At 40.9% G+C, this 17,298-nt stretch overlaps 1 protein-coding gene across 1 annotated transcript in view; it reads left to right on the plus strand.

Annotated features, from left to right (window-relative positions):
• Positions 1-14,954, plus strand: part of MDFIC2 (MyoD family inhibitor domain containing 2) — a 41,523-nt gene extending 26,569 nt beyond the window's left edge. The window contains exons 2-3 of the mRNA XM_053378740.1: positions 4,449-4,664; positions 14,538-14,954. Coding sequence (XP_053234715.1) covers positions 4,449-4,664; positions 14,538-14,797 — 476 coding nt within the window. The 3' untranslated portion in view covers positions 14,798-14,954. The remainder of the gene's footprint in view (positions 1-4,448; positions 4,665-14,537) is intronic.
• Positions 14,955-17,298: the final 2,344 nt, after the last annotated feature.

Genomic DNA, 17,298 nt, shown 5'->3' on the forward strand with positions numbered 1-17,298 from the left:
ATGCAAGTAAGTGTGAATTTCAAAGGACAGCTGTGTTTTGACTCACCTGCTGTTTCAAGAAGTGCAGCTTTGATAGATTTGGCTACAGATGAGAGCTGAATCAAATCAGATGAGACCTCCCATCTATAATCCAGAAAGGTCTAGAGTCTAGAACAGGGGTGGCTAAGCTGTGGCCATCTATATTTTTGTAGAATCAAAGAATCATAGAATTGTACAGTTGGAAAGGACCATGAAGATTATCTCGTCCAATCCCCTGCAATGCAGACATTTCAACTAAAGTATCCCTGACACATGCCATCCAACCTCCAGTGAAGGAGAGTCCACCACCTTCTGAGGGAGTTTGTTTCACTGTTGAATAGCTCTTACTGTCAGAAAGTTCTTCCTGGTGTTTAGCTGGAATCTCCTTGCTTGTAACTTGAACCCATTGGTTGAACTCCAACTCCCAGCAGTGTAGCCAATGCTCAGGAATGATGGATTCAGCAAGATCTGGAGGGCTACTAAGCAGTCAGTCCTGCCCTAGACAAAAGTTCCCATGGGGTTGTTATTGACCTGGCCAAAAGTACTTTCCCTTTGAGGAAGAAGAGTTGCCCCAGAATAACAAAATGAATGTGCTGAAGGAAAATTAATGAGTGTAAAAATAATATTTCACCCAATAAGCCCTCCCTGTCTTATTACAAATACTCTGAAGTATTATGTTCTTAAGGAATGACCCCTGAATAGCATTTGTTGATTGTATCCTTGTTTATTTTTCCACCAAGACAGTTGCACCAGCTCCCTCCCTCTGCAAGTTCTCCCTATTGTAATTCTGAATACAGCAGATCATCCAGGTAAGATTCTGTTTGTGGAAACACATGAATAATTGTGTAGCATTGTCCCACAAATAATGTCACCCATACATACCTTTTTTTTAAAAAAAAAATATTTTTATTAATATTTTCCAAGAAAATTTACCATAATCAATACTAAATAAAAAACAAAACCAGAAATTGCATTTTACATTTCTATTCCCGCCCCCCCCCCAGCTTCCCCCAACTTCCCTTTTTGGTTTATCACTTATTCATTTCTTCTGTGTGTAGTTTTATATATTGAAATTATATATTGAAATTGAAATCATACCTTATTGACATATTCTTAACATTTTACCCTCATATTTATATTTTCTATTTCTGTTTGTTACTTGTAAGTGTCTTAATCAAATCCTTAATCACTCATACATAAGATTGCATCTATATCAATCTTAGGACATCATTGAAACAGTTGATTGTTTTCATACCTCCTGCTTTTTAGCTACAAAGAAGGTAACCATCATTTTGGATAAACATCTGGCAGAAGAGAATCGTACTCTCAGTAAAGATTGATAGATGATATTGCTGCTGCAGTCAGACAGTAAAAAATTTCTAAAGTGTGGAATCTTTTCGAGAAGCGTTGCAAGCTTAGTTGTCTCAGAGGCTGTTCACTGGAGGCCTTGAAGCAATATCTGATGTGAAGTGCATTGCCTCTCAACATCCAATTCTCAACTCATAGATGAAGAAAGTATTTAGTTGTTGTTAGCTACCCTCTCTTCACCCTAAGGTCCCAGGGTAAAAGGTAAAGGGACTCCTGACCATTAGGTCCGGTCGTGACTGACTCTGGGGTTGCGGTGCTCAACTCGCTTTATTGGCCGAGGGAGCCGGCGTACAGCTTCCAGGTCATGTGGCCAGCATGACTAAGCCGCTTCTGGCAAACCAGAGCAGCACACGGAAATGCCATTAAGGTCCCAGGGTGGGTCACAACAATTAAAACAAAATGTTAAAAACAGTTTAAAGCAACTTAGATATAAGGTGATTATCCCTTTCAGGCATGGGCTCATGGCCATCAAGCATGCGCTCCTAATCCTCTTCTAAAAGTGTCCTTCTGGCAAAATTATTTGCAGACTAGGCTACCAGAAGCTGAAGACAAACTAAGTGGTATAGATGTTCTTGGTTTCCTATAGTCTTAATTTCCAAAGGAAAGGGAGTGGGGAGGCTGTCTTCTTCTTTGGCGATCACTTGTAGCCGAGTAAGATTTTAAACACGGTTTAAAAAGTGAGTCCGTAAGTGACTGTGGAGGCCAATTCTGGATCCACATGTCCTTCCACAGTGGGGACATTGGTTTCCGGGTTGATCATGGTGAGGATTTGCCAAAAGTGCCTTCCTCTTAGCACATTACTCCCTACTCCCTTTTCAAAGTCCATGACACCTTTGGTAAAGGCTGTTCTCCAAGTGGAGCACTCACAGGCCAGTGTTTCCCAGTTGTCAGTGTTTATACTACATTTTTAAAGATTTGCCTTGAGAGAGTCTTTAAACCTCTTTTGTTGACCACCAGCATCACGCTTTCCATTTTTATGTTGCATAACTCTTTATATTAATTTGTTTACTTATTTACTGCATTTCTATGTGGCTCTTCATTTTAGCAGTCACATTCAAGCAACAATTAAAATAGACAAGAAAACCATTCATAAAACTATAATTCCTATTAAAACCAACCAAACTTCTCTAGCAAATAGGTTAACTCTACTTTCAGCTGGACATAGCAGACCTCAAAGTCCAGGGTGGGGGGAAAAATATGTGTGCCCCAGTAAGGAAGGCTTTGAAATACAGTGGTACCTCAGGTTACATACGCTTCAGGTTACAGACTCCGCTAACCCAGAAATAGTGTTTCAGGTTAAGAACTTTGCTTCAGGATGAGAACAGAAATCGTGCTCCAGTAGTGCGGCAGCAGCAGGAGGCCCTATTAGCTAAAGTGGTGCTTCAGGTTAAGAACAGTTTCAGGTTAAGAACGGACCTCCGGAACAAATGAAGTACTTAACCCAAGGTACCACTGTATGCTTAAAGTCATATCAAGGTGCCACTTAGTTTCAGTATTGTTTTGCTGACTCCTGTCAATAGCAGTTGAAGGGAAGCTGATCTGACTCCTGAGTTTGCAGACCGTTATTAATCTGTATCAGTTAAGCCGGACTGTGTGCTCTGATTGTTAGAAACTGGCATTTGGAATTGGACATCCTGCCTACATTTAATTGTAACTTAAACTGTTGTTGAGCTAACATTTAACTGTCCATTAATAATAGCAACTAAGCATTATATATTTTGCATGTTTATTAGACTTCATTTATTTCATCCCCCCATCCCTCCGCACCTATTATCATAGCCATAGAATACCGGACTCTAAATGAAAGAGGTAACCATGTGATTTCATGCTGGCCCGCTTCCTTTATATTTCCATAGGCACGTTCTGCAAGCATTAGATTGATAAAAGACACAATGTAGATGGGCCCATGGCTGAGCTGAGGGTAATTGCATTTTTAAAAAATATGAAATGGAGACCTATAATTGTGCAATGCTTTCTCTCGAATACAATGTTTTCTGGAAGACAGGATCCTGCTTGTCATAGCAAGTTGCTTGTTATGGTGATTGTACTAGGACTTGATCTTGCTCTAACAAGACACGTATAACATTACTTAGTGGAAGCTTTTCAGAATAAGAGCCTGACAGTAAAATGCACTCTATTTTCATTCTTGAACAAACAAAAGTCCTTGAATGACAGCTTTTTTTCTTACCCTTTTCTTTGAGGGTGTTGTAATGGGGAATTCAGGTTAAATCTATGCCTTTTATACTTCTCATTTTGATTTCCTCTCCAACAGCACTTGAAGGATAAAACTCACCTTGATGCACAGGGCAGCTTGTGGATATAGCAAATGCTAATCTAGCATTTACTGATTATTTCCTTCTGATTCTCTCCGTCTAGTGCCATTGAATGCTTAAGTGCATTTCTTGGGCCATAGTGGGAACACTGGAAATTGCACAGAATTTGAGCGTGTGCTTTAAAAGGGGGGGGGGGGGAGTTACACTTTAAATTGAGTGTTGCTAAATTTTCCCAGAGCCAAATTGTTCTTACCTGTGCATCTTCTAAAAACAATGATGGGAAGGGTCTCTGGGACTTGGCCTCAAAGGAACAGGAGCAATATATGACTGTGTGCAAATGAAATGGATCTGAGGGGAAATCTAGTTGAAGTTTCCTTGCTTAATTTGTAAGAGGTGTCTGGTTAAGAGCCTGAACTTCTGAGTCAATTCCCTGTTTCCTAATCCCAGGACATCTCTAAGTCAAAGTTTGCTAGCCTCATGATCTTTGTCTATATGTCAGTGAGTAACAAGATTTATAGATTATTGTTCTGTTGTGTTTTGTGATGATGATGATGATTTAAATAAATAGCCTTGATTTTTTTTCAATAAAAGTGCTGCATTAAAATGTTTCTGAATTACAAATATATATACTTGAGCCCATTACACTATGTTAGCTACAGCAGCAACTACCTGAATCTTGTCATTTTGTTGATGGCATTGGGACTTTGCATACGACATGTGTGCTATATATTGGAGCAATCTCTAAATGTCTAAGCTTCCTGACCATTTTTATTATCTTTTCCACTCTAGAAAATCAGCTAGCAATTAAGGATGAGAAGCCTATGAAAGGTATTGTTCTCAGCTCAGTATCAGAATTCGGCATCACGGACGTGCCATCTAAGGACACCAAAAATGAAAGAAAACTGTCAGAATCTAGTGCATCTACACTGTCGTCCCTGGAGAAATGCAGGACACAGTTCAGCTACCTTGAAGATGATGCATCTGTCCACGAGAGGGACAGTAATGGTACGTTTTGAAAACTGTGCAGAGCCCTAGACGTAATCCATTTAAGTGCTCTGTATACACACACACTCATGAGGAAGGGATTGAGATTGTGAGAGGGATCATGAAAGATGACATTTTATAAGCAAAGCTGCCACTGCTTACTAGGAGAGGTGAGGCAGCAGCAACGTCAGGGCTGCATGGAGCCAAATCAGTGTTTCTGCTGGGGCGCTGTGCAGCCCTGACCTCACTGCTACCTTTCCCCTTTCTGCCAGGAGGCTATTGCTGCAGTTTTGTCCCAATAATAGATCCACTCTTTCCACCATTAGAAAGAGTAAGGCAGCCACCTTAGGTGGCAAGTGCTTAGGGAACATGCATACGTGTGTGTGTGTGTGTGTGTGAGAGAGAGAGAGAGAGAGAGAGAGAGAGAGAGAGAGAGGCTTTCCATCTGCTGCTCGCCAACACATGAAGACCTCACGGCCAAAATGGTTTCCACCCCTTCTTAAGATGTTATCATCCTATCTCCTGCCATCTCCATTGTGAAAAGAAAAGTGGTATTATACTGAGTTGGGGCTGCATCTGACTTCCTCTGCTCCTGGCTGGCCCTACATTTCTGGTTCCTGAGGCTACATTTCCCCACCAGGTTCTTCTTTGCAGTATACCCCGCGGAGGACCTTAAGGTCCACAAATAACAACACTTTGGAGGTCCCAAGCCGCAAGGTGGTTAGATTGGTCTCAACTAGGGCCAGGGCCTTTTCAGTACCGGCCCCGACTTGATGGAACGCTCTGTCACAGGAGACCAGGGCCCTGCGGGATTTGACATCTTTTTTTTTAAAAAAAGATATTTATTAAAGTTTCCAATTTTTTATACAAACAAAAAAACAAACAAAAAGATTAAAAAAAAACATATAGTTCAAAAAACATACTTTTCAATAACAAATTTCTCTGACCTCCTCATACCTCCCCTTCTTGTATTCCATTTCAGGTTATTTGTTCAGCAAATCCCTAACTTAAAGCATTACAGCTTATAATATCACCTTATTTTCCTTTTTTTTCCATCCATGTTCCTTTATATCATTACAGCTAGAAACCACACAATTTCAATCCAACATCATTTAACATTCCTTAATTTTGCAATATTTCTGTAAATAGTCCTTAAATTTTTTCCAATCTTCTTCTGCCGACTCTTCTCCCTGGTTACGGATTCTGCTCGTCATTTCTGCCAATCCCATACAGTCGATCAGTTTCATCTGCCATTCTTCCAGAGTGGGTAGATCCTGCGTCTTCCAATACTTTGCGATGAGTATTCTTGCTGCTGTTGTAGCATACATAAAAAAAATTCTGTCTTTCTTTGGCACCACTTGGCCGGCCATGCCCAAGAGAAAGGCCTCTGGCTTCTTCAAGAAGGTGTATTTAAATACCTTTTTCAATTCGTTATATATCATTTCCCAGACACGTCCACCAAAGGTGAAAGAATGTACCTTCATTTTCCTTACATTTCCAACATTTATTATCGGGCAAATGATAGATTTTTGCAAGCTTGACTGGGGTCATGTACCACCTATATATCATTTTCATAATATTCTCTCTTAAGGCATTACATGCCGTAAATTTAATCCCAGTGGTCCACAACTGTTCCCAGTCAACAAACATAATATTGTGTCCAACGTCTTGTGCCCATTTAATCATTACAGATTTCACCGTCTCATCCTGGGTATTCCATTTCAGCAGCATGTTATACATTTTTGACAAAGTCTTAGTTTTGGATTCTAACAATTCTGTTTCCAATTTAGATTTTTCCACCTGGAAACCAACTTTCTTGTCTAAATTGTAAACCTCCATTATCTGGTAATAATGAAGCCAATCTCGCACTTTATCTTTCAGTTTCTCAAAACTCTGCAATTTCAGTCTGTCCCCTTCTTGTTCCAAAATTTCCCAGTATTTTGGCCATTTGGCCTCCATGTTAAATTTTCTCTGAGCCTTAGCCGGGATTTGACATCTTTCCACAGGGCCTGCAAGGTGGAGCTGTTCCGCCAGGCCTTTGGTTTGGACTCAGTCTGACCCTTATGTTTCCCTCCCCTTATGGTTTTGATTTATGGGCTACTACTAAAATGAGGCTGCATTTTAAATTGTATTTTAACCTGTATTTTTAACCCGTATTTTAATTAACTGTTTTTCTTTTTCTTTTACATTTTATTGTAATTTTATTGGTGTTAGCCGCCCTGAGCCCAGTTCTGGCCAGCGAGGGCAGGGTATAAATAAATAAAAATTATTATTATTATTATTATTATTATTATTATTATTATTATTATTATTTGGTACTTCATGTTCTCACAAGCATGTTGTGTGGGAACATTGGGTTTCCATATTTTTGCTCAGCCGCAAGAATTGTGCTGCCATTCTCTGGTGAGTGAGTGATGAGCTCAGCCTTGCTCACAACCCTGGAGCTGCAGGGGGCATGGAGTTCTTGCCCACGGTTACAAAATGCTCTCCGCCCTGTTTCCACCTTCAACAAGCTTGCCACCAGGTGTATCAATGAGGCAGGAGGAAAGGGCTGAGTTTATACCCCATCCATTTATACCCCGCCCATCTGGCTGGGTTTCCACAGCCACTCTGGGCGGCTGCCAACAGAATATTAAAAACACAATAAAACATCAGACATTAAAAAGTGCCCTAAACAGGGTTGCCTTCAGATGTCTTCTAAAAGTCAGATAGTTGTTTATTTCCTTGGCATCTGATGGGAGGGAGTTCCACAGGGAGGGCGCCACTACTGAGAAGGCCCTCTGCCTGGTTCCCTGTAACCTCACTTCTCGCAGTGAGGGAACTGCCAGAAGGCCCTCGGAGCTGGACCTCAGTGTCTGGGCTGAACGATGGGGGTGGAGACCCCTCCTTCAGGTATACTGGGCCGAGGCTGTTTAGGGCTTTAAAGGTCAGCACCAACACTTCGAATTGTGCTCAGAAACTTATTAAGACTGATTTAACAGTTAAAAATAAAAAATAAACAAAACATCCAGTATTTCACTGTATTTACTGTTGGCCATTACCATGTGATCTGTGTCTCAATGGGTATTGGATTGCTCCAGGATGTGGCATCAATCCTGACTGCCTTGTTCCTAACTTTCCATCTGACTTTCACTTTTTACCCATACCCCGAGTTGCCACCCAAAATTATGTAAACCCTTGTCTGGACCCTGGAAGTCCTCTGCCAGTCAGTGTAGGCAATACTGAGGTAAATGAACCCATGGCCTCACTCAGCATAAGGCAGCTCCCTGTGTTTCTGACACCTACCGTATTTCCGCGAATCCAATGTGCCATCGAATTTATGCGCAGCTCAATTTTCAAAACCTTTAAACCAAAAAAGTATTTGCTATGCCAGCGGTGTTTTTCAAGCTTGCAATCGAATCTAATGTGCCATCACATCTAATGTGCACCCTGATTTTCACGACCTAATTTGGCCCCCCAAAAGGTGCACATTACATTTGAGTAAATAGGGTATAAAGATTCAAGTCTGTTGTGCTATGGAAGCCCAGTGCTCCTTAGCTCCTGCAGAGTGGTGTGCCTTTGTTTATACTGCCTCTAATTCCTCAATTTTAAACATTCACAGTCCAGAGGCATAAAATGCCCCAGTATAACATCTGGGATGTGTTTGGCCCTTGGATGAAAAGTTGCTGATGTTGCACTTTATAAAGCAGCCTTGGAAGGGATTGCCATCAAATAGATGGATCTTGTCACATCCATCATATTAATGATCCTTGAACGAAGAAGTACTAAGTACAGATCAGCACAATAAACCACAATGCTCCAAAGCAACCATTAGGGTCGCATCTATTTTATGACTGATCTCTCGCAATAATTGGAATTCTCCTATCTCCCGTAACAGGAAAACATTTAACCATTGTGGCAACTATTAAGGGAACGGGCTCAGCAAATGTAGATGCCCTCTACCAAACATAGCCTCGTGGACCGCTTAATTTAAACCACAGCAAAGATAATTATCAACATGTTCAGCTTATCTAACGTGGATCTCTGGCTAAAACATGTTGCCTCTGAATGCTTGCAGCAATTCACACATACCTGAAAGCACCTATCGATTTCCAAAGAGAGCTTGTGCACACGCTTCGAGCACTGATACATTGCAAGGGGTGGGGGCTTAGAGCCTTCTCTGCCTTTCACTTTAACTTAAATTGAAGGGACAACTCCGTACACACAAATGGACACGCATCTTTACCGCTGAATAACATTGACTAGTGAAATCCGTTTATACAGAAGTACTAGGAAAGCACCAAAGTGTGTGCGTGTGTAAGTAACTCTAGATCAGGAGAATTATATAAGGCTCTCAGTCGCATTCAGCTGCTCTCACTTTAAGTTGCAGCAAGTGGGGTGGAAATCATTAACCATAGGCATGTGACAAATCGATCAGGAGGCAGATTTAGCCTACCTTTAATGAAACATGGGGATAAATGATAATTATCTTGAGATAAAACATTACCTCGGGGTTAAACCTTTCAAAATTGCAATGCATGCAGAAGAAGAAGGAAAAACTTAAATCTTTGTTTTAGAGACAGTCACTAAAATGCAATTAGTGCACAACACAAGCACCGAAATAGTTCATTTTTGTTGAAGTTGGGCACATAGCCCAGTGCTACAATTGGAAGCTAGAAGGCAAGTCACTTTTCAGCCCAGCAACATCACTGGAAAAATCCTACATCAATGTTGTACGTTTGGATCAGGTTACATAGCAGCACAAATCAAGCATGGATTGACAGCCAGGAGCCACCGAGAGCATGGAAATGTAGGGTGAAGTCAGACCAGCAGCATTATTAAATATACTTCTTTTTGTAATAATTAATCTACCAATGGAGAGGTGAGGTCATTGTTCTTATTGAGATAAATGCAATAACGTCTTCCCTTTTTTGCGAGCAGTCTGGAAAGCAGAAGAGAAAACAGAAGGGTTGCATCTGCGTTGCTGTAATTTGTGGCTAATTTATTTTCAAATATATATAAACGAATGCATAGAAATGAATGCTTAATTGCTAATAACTATTATTTATTATACATCGCCCACTTAAAATGAGGGGAAGGGGGAAGCAAAAAGGCTCATACATGCAGATTTTGCAAAATATGTTCTCTCCATTAGCACGGTTTCATGGCGTGTGCTCTGATGGGGATTTAAAAGCATCTTTAGTGTACGGCACGGTCTATGTGCTAAAACATTACTTTATTATTAAAATGTTGTGCTTTTTGTGTGGTACTTTCCCCCGAATAATGGGCAAAGTCTTAAGAGCAATATCCATTCTCTGATTAAAATTATGCAGATGCCAACAAGGTTAATAAACTGAAGATCGTGCATATTATTAGGAAAACAGAGCTTACATTTCAAGTAAGAACTGAAAAGATCCCTAATTGATGAGTAATTTCAAATTTGATATTCCTTCTATCTTGGTGCAAAAGGGTGTGGGGGAGGGAAGAATTTCATAAATATATAGTACCTAAAAGAGAAGAGCCTTAATTACACCATGGACTACTGGATAAAATGATTACATTTTCTACACTGTAAATTCATACAATTAAATGCAGCAGTGTCACCTTATAAAATGTTTCAATTTGATAATTATTTCAGTTCATTTACTCAGAAAAAATACAAGCATGAATTTACTAAGTATCTCCCAAATCTAGTCATTTTCATTCTCCGGGACTGACTTGGAAGTTACTTTTGCTTGTCTGAACTTAAATAGATCCCTGACAAATTTAGATAACTATTAAAATTGATAATATTATGGGTGATAGCTTACTAATAGAAATTAATTCAATGCTGTGCTTCTAGGGTTATTACCTGATATTGTAAAACTACATTTTAATATAACATTTGGGATGTTTAAGGAAGCTTTTGCATGGCTCTTATTATTTTTTTAAGTACTTAGGGGTGAAATTCTTGTTTAATACTGCTCGCTGCGTTAAAGAGATTGTGATGTATAATGAGACTTCTATGCATAAATGCACATCAAAGTGTGATTACAGATCACAATTAACCAAGTGGCAAGACAGTGTAGTCTGCATATCGCCACTTGGCAATCTCTATAGCCCTGCAAGCAGCAGGAGACTATACCATTTGCCTGCTTCTTCAGTTGCACAAAGGTGCAGGTGTGTGTTAAAATTCTTCTAACCACTTCGCAGGATAGTGCAGATTAGCCAACTTAACAGAACATTAATGTGCCCATTATGGCGGTCTCATTATTGACTCCTAAACAAATAAATAAGATGACTTGACATTTTCTCACTGATGTGAGAACATGCAGTATATACACTCTGTCTATGTAGAGCCAGTGGAGTAGTGGTAAGAATGGCATATTAGGACCTGTGAAACGAGAGTTCAAATCCCCTCTCACCCATGAACCTCATGGGGTGACCTTGGGACGGGCACTTAATTTCAACCTTACCTACCTCATGGGCTTATTGTGAGGATATACTGGGGCGGGGAAAGAACAATTTTATTTTATTTATTTATTGAATTTATACACCGCCGGAGGTCGCTGGGTGGTTCACAAACAAGATCACAGATTAAATCAGATTAAAAACAATAACCCAATACCCCCCACAAAAGAGCCACAATGTAAACCACCTTACATTAGGTGGGATGCAATTGCCCAGGCAAATGCATTATGTGACCCATGAGAGCAGCAAAATAACCAGACTGTACAACATTGATGCAGGTGGTGCTGTGGGTTAAACCACAGAGCCTAGGACTTGCTGATCAGAAGGTCGGTGGTTCGAATCCCTGCAACGGGGTGAGCTCCCGTTGCTCGGTCCCTGCTCCTGCCAACCTAGCAGTTCGAAAGCACGTCAAAGTGCAAGTAGATAAATAGGTACTGCTCCGGCGGGAAGGTAAACAGTATTTCCGTGCACTGCTCTGATTCGCCAGAAGTGGCTTAGTCATGCTGGTCACATGACCCGGAAGCTGTATGCCAGCTCCCTCGGCCAATAAAGCGAGATGAGCGCTGCAACCCCAGAGTCGCCACGACTGGACCTAATGGTCAGGGGTCCCTTTACCTTTACCTTTGCAACATTGATGGGATAAAATCAGGCCAAATCTTTATTGACAGCGTGCAAGGTAAGGGTTGGCATGGCATTGGGTCCCAGGATCAGTTCCATCATTCCACAAGCCCCATGTTGATAGAATGGATCTGCCAGGTTTGGACAGCTCCAAACCCGTAACTTGGGAGTTGGTCAGTGCTGAACTTTGCCATGGTGCAAGTGAAGCAAGCAAGGTCTCACTGGGTGACCAGGGTGCAGATTCCAACCAGGCAAATACCACAACCCGAGCTTGGGAGTGTCATGGTCAATTCTGCCCTCAGGCCACTTATGCCTCTGCTCCCCCCCTTCTATGTTGATTCTACTCTCCCTCATGCAAACAATGTTCTTCTGCCTAACAAAGGAAGGCCATAATTTCATTGAGGGAAAGATGGAAAAACCCAGCCAAGTGCCAATTGAGATGAGCAAGAAGAGAATCCTTTCGGGCCCTGTCAAAACCAGTGACCCAAAATTGCTCAGTGAAGGCTCTAAGCCAAGGCCGGGCAGGCGGGAATCTCTCAAGGCAAAAGCTTCTAAAGTCATACCTCAGGTTGAAGTAGCTTCGGGATAAGTAGCGTATTTTTTGTTCTATAAGACTCACTTTTCCCCTCCTAAAAAATAAGGGGAAATGTGTGTGCATCTTATAGAGCAAATGCAGGCTGCACAGCTATCACAGAAGCCAGAACAGCAAGAGGGATTGCTGCTTTCACTGCGCAGCGATCCCTCTTGCTGTTCTGGCTTCTGAGATTCAGAATATTTTTTTTCTTGTTTTCCTCCTCCAAAAACTAGGTGCGTCTTGTGGTCTGGTGCATCTTATAGAGCGAAAAATACAGTATTTTCGGGTTGTGCACTACGGTGACCCGGAAGTAACGGAGTGCGTTACTTCCGGGTTTTGCCACTTGCGCATGCGCAGTCAAAATGACGCCACGCGCATGCGCAGAAGCGGCGAATCGCGACCCGCGGGCGCGGGTTGCGTTCGCTTCTGGATGCAAACAGGGCTCTGGAGCAGATCCCGTTCGCATCCAGAGGTACCACTGTATAGGCTTTCCCCTCCCCTTTGCAAGGGCTCATGGGACAGCTTTCCCCCCATGAGCCTATGGCACAAACAAGATACTCATCTGCTTGTGCACACACAGCGCTTCCCTATATGAAAAAGTAAGTAACATGCAGTTCAATAGGAATTATTTCTAGGTAAGTGAGTATAAAATAAATAAGTAATAATAATAAAACAGTAGCGCAGTGGTCTGCTTCCATTTCATCCCACCTGTAGCTGCCTACCCAGGCACAAAAGCTAGATGGTTTTGGCAGAAATTCCAAATGCGTAAACTCCCTAAAATTGCAGAAAACACCTTTTCTTGAAATCTGCACCTCTCCAAATTTTGTAATGCAGCTTTTAAACCAAAATAAATGTACCAAAATGCATTGGGGGGGGGGGAAAGAATGGTTAAAATGCATGCATTAGTGAGAATAACAGGAAAATGCAAATTTGGGGAAATCGCTCGCAAAAGATGTGTATGTTAAGAGAAATGCACACTAAAATGTTGATGGTTTTTTGTGAGGACTTTCATGGGGAATTCAAAATCAAATGCCAAAATCTTGAAGAAGAGTGGGGAAAAGAGAAATGAAGAGAGATCAAAACTGATTGGTTCATCCATTCCTAGTGAGAGAACCAAACAGATGTGGGTGCAATCTAGTGCACATTTCAGCAAAATTAAGCTAATTTAACTGTGCCCTGGATGCCACCCTTAACTGCAAAAGATGGGGTTATTTCTTCCTTTTGTGATAATCCTTGTCATCGTATCAGTCACAGCCCTTTAAAAAAAAAGTTACAGTGGTACCTTGGTTCTCAAACTTAATCCATTCCGGAAATCCATTCCAAAACCAAAGAGTTTCAAAACCAAGGCACGCTTTCCCATAGAAAGTAATGCAAAATGGATTAATCCATTCTAGACTTTTAAAAACAACCCCTAAAACGGCAATTTAACATGAATTTTACTATCTAATGAGACCATTGATCCGTAAAATGAAAGCAATAAACTGCAGTCTCACAAACAATCAATCAGTAGCTGAAATGGGTTCCACACAGTCACAAAAACTAAACAAAAAAGAGCTGCAAAAATGAAAAATAAATAGCAAAAACAGACAGACCTCAGCGTAACACTCAAAATGGAAGTGTGGCACTCAAATCAGAAGCGTATCACTCAAAACGGAGCACGTTCGGCTTCTGAAAAAAGTTTGCAAACTGGAACACTTACTTCCGGGTTTGCAGTGTTTGGGTTTCAAGTTGTTGGAGTACCAAGGCATTTGAGAACCAAGTTACCACTGTAATGGGCCCATTTAAGCTGCAAAGTGTACTGAATTTCTGCTCCATCCCTGCTTGATCCACCCCTCTCAGATGCATGTGCAGAGTGCGGCATAATTACTAATCAGGTTGTGATCATTTTAACACACTGAAATGTTGCTAGTGAAACATTCCTTTAAATGCCTATTACTATTTGTAAAAGTTTGAGAGGGTTTTTTGCTTTAAAGAGGTGATAGATCTGGAAATGCAATGGAAGCGCATTATGGTAAGAAAAATGTGAAAGTAACACAGAACAGATAGATTTGGACATCCCTAATTTGGAATAATTAAGGGGTATATGTGCATGTATACATAATAACACCCACAAGAGGCGCTCTGGATATCTGGAGCCCATATTAATTTAGTTTCTGGTTGAGTTCAGGAAAGTGCGGGAAGTCTCGCTTTATCATGCACTGGCTGGGCAACAATGTTCATGGATTTTTGCCTCCTGTGAATCTCACTCCTTGCTCTTCTCCTTTTGAAAACAGATGAATGTGCCACACTCATCTTGGCCTGCTTGTTCTGCCAGTTTTGGGACTTTCTGTTCATGTTGCCCGATGTCTGTGAAAATTGGTTGACCAATGTGTGCTGCCCTTCCCATAGATATTACCAAACCTCAGGCGACGACACAAACAACGGCGACTGCAGCTGTGATTGTGACATTGATTGCAGCATCCTTGAGTCTTGTCATGAAACCAGCGAGTGTCTGGAGCTGGCCCTGGAGATCTCTCAAGTCTGTTATCACTAATGTAAAACAGTTGGCGGCATGTCCAAGAACCATCCCTGCTGAAGCAGACCTAGTTCCCCGAAGGATATACTCGTTTAAGGCAGAATAATAGCAGTAAATAATAAATAAACAACATGTATGAAGAGATCCTGTTTGCTAGCCGGGGTTGTGTCAATGCATCTGGTTATAAATCTTGTACATTCTGTATAGCAGCACAAAGAAGATTCCGTTTCTTTAAGGATTTCCTAACTGCGGCGCATGGAGGGCATGGAGGAGAGAACAGAAGCCATGAAATTGCCTTCAGAGTTTTGCAACAGATTTTATGAATTGTATGTTTGTTTGTTTTATTTAGAATGTATTTTGGCTGCCCAATCAGTGCATTCTGCAGGGTTCTCAAAGTGTTCAAACAATATACTAAAACATTGCTAAAAACCCCCCCACACAATCAGTTCAATTTTTTTTCTAAAAACCAGTGCAGGTAGCATTACAGATTGTTACTACTTAGCAGGAAGTCGGGTGCGGCATCTCCAAAGGGCCTGGTGAAATAAAAAGCTCTTCAATTGGCACTAGAAAGATCTTAATGTGGTGCCAGGTGAGTCTTTTTCAGGAGAGCATTCCATAACAGGGGTACCACCACTGAAAAGGCCCTCTCTTCAGCAACCACCTGCCTCATCTTTTGAGGGAGGTGAAGAACATCCCATGCCTTTAGCAGGAGGTAAATTTTCAGGTATATGACGAATTCTGGCAAGTGGTTAGAAGTCATCTTTTTCTCAGGGTTACACAGTGAGGCCAATTGCTTGTTGTTTTAGGGTAGACAAAAGAAAATAGTTCTTTACCCAACACTTTATTTATTTGTATTTATTAGTTCTGGCTACCTTTTGTAGCATAGCCCACCACCCAAAGCAACTCAAGCATAATAAACACACACAGACAAAAGAATTCAAACCCTAATAAAACACAGCAGCTAAACAGTAAATTGACACTTGAGCTAGATGTGGCAGCAGTGTGAATTTCAGCAAAGCTATGCAGGCAGGCTATGAATTCTAAAATAACTTTTTTAGCTGTAGAACGATAACTTTTTAAAAATTTTGTTTTCTTATTTTTTACAACAATCGCTCCTCCTCCCCCATATGCAGGAGAAATTCTAGCATTATTTTTAGGACTGGAGTCAGCTTATCTTCCTAATGGATTTTATATATAAACACATATTCCACATTGTTGGTTATTATCAATAATGGATGATGTTACATCCTTTGATAATTAAAGATTTATTCATATGACCTTTTACAACACACACATACAGGCTTTGTTTGGGTCAAGGAAAATTAAACAAATTAGAAACCAGGTACTCATTACAGCAAAGGTGTCTTCTAAAGTGAGTTTTAAAGAATGTGCTTGGGTTTGTTTCTTTTGCAGAACGTCAACCGTGTTTTCACATTAGAGGTTTTCACTGTATTATAATGTGTCATACCTATTTGTGTCTTCTTAGTGGAGACTGACCTTAATAGAAAATGAGGCCACATTTAGGGAAGAAGTTGCTCTAAAACATTTCGCCAGGTACCGCCCCATCCTGTCCCCCATGACCATATGAGCCCTCCAAATGTTTTGGGACTACAATTCCCATCATCCCTAACCTCTGGTCCTGTTAGCTAGGGATGATGGGAGTTGTAGTCCCAAAACATCTGGAGCGCCAAGTTTGGCCATGCCTGCCATATGACACACAACAAGAGCATTCTGGGTGCCAACATATTGGTGGGAATTAGACAAAAGTTTCCAGATATGAGCAGAAGAAAATACATTTTGTTTACTTTTGTTGTTGTTAAAAACGATAGTCTGGAGAGATTTAATTGAAATTCTTATCCCCCCCCACAAAGGGTCTTGGAGCTGCGAAAGAAATGAACCCACGAGAGTCACACAAATTAAAACGCTAAAATCCTGTGAAATACCAAGCAAAGAGAAATGCAAAGTTAGTTGTTCCGAATGCAGATTTATAAACTGCTTTGCAGATGTTGTTTACTTTTCAGGTATCTAGATTTCACTGAGAGTATATAACCTGTGTTCATAAAACACCTGAAGTCTATTCTCTGGTTGATAAAAAGGATATGGCAGCAACTGGAATCTCCTAATCCAAATCCATTCTCCTAAAAAGCGCTGACTGAAATTTAGCAGCCAACCCAGAATAGGGGCAAAGTGAGCAGCAATTGTGGCCTTGCTACATGCTGACAGGCAGCTTTGGGGATGTTTGAGGGGCCCCCCTCCACGGCTTTTCAAAATTGCAAAACTAGCTGGAAAAGGGAGCATATTAGGAACAGAATACTGGGCTAGATTTCTTACATGTTTCTCTTAATGGAGTTGAATTGATTTAAAGCACTTTGCCATGGGGGAACCCACAACTTAAATGATTTAAGCTGTACAATATCCTGACACAAACAGATGTGTTTTCTTTTCCAAATATATTTTTTTAAGTATAGTTGCCATGTGAAGCTAATTGTGAAATCTTTTGGAAGCGGTATTAAGAAGAT

The sequence above is a fragment of the Podarcis raffonei genome, chromosome 2, assembly GCF_027172205.1.
Source record: "Podarcis raffonei isolate rPodRaf1 chromosome 2, rPodRaf1.pri, whole genome shotgun sequence".
Lineage (NCBI taxonomy): Eukaryota > Metazoa > Chordata > Lepidosauria > Squamata > Lacertidae > Podarcis > Podarcis raffonei.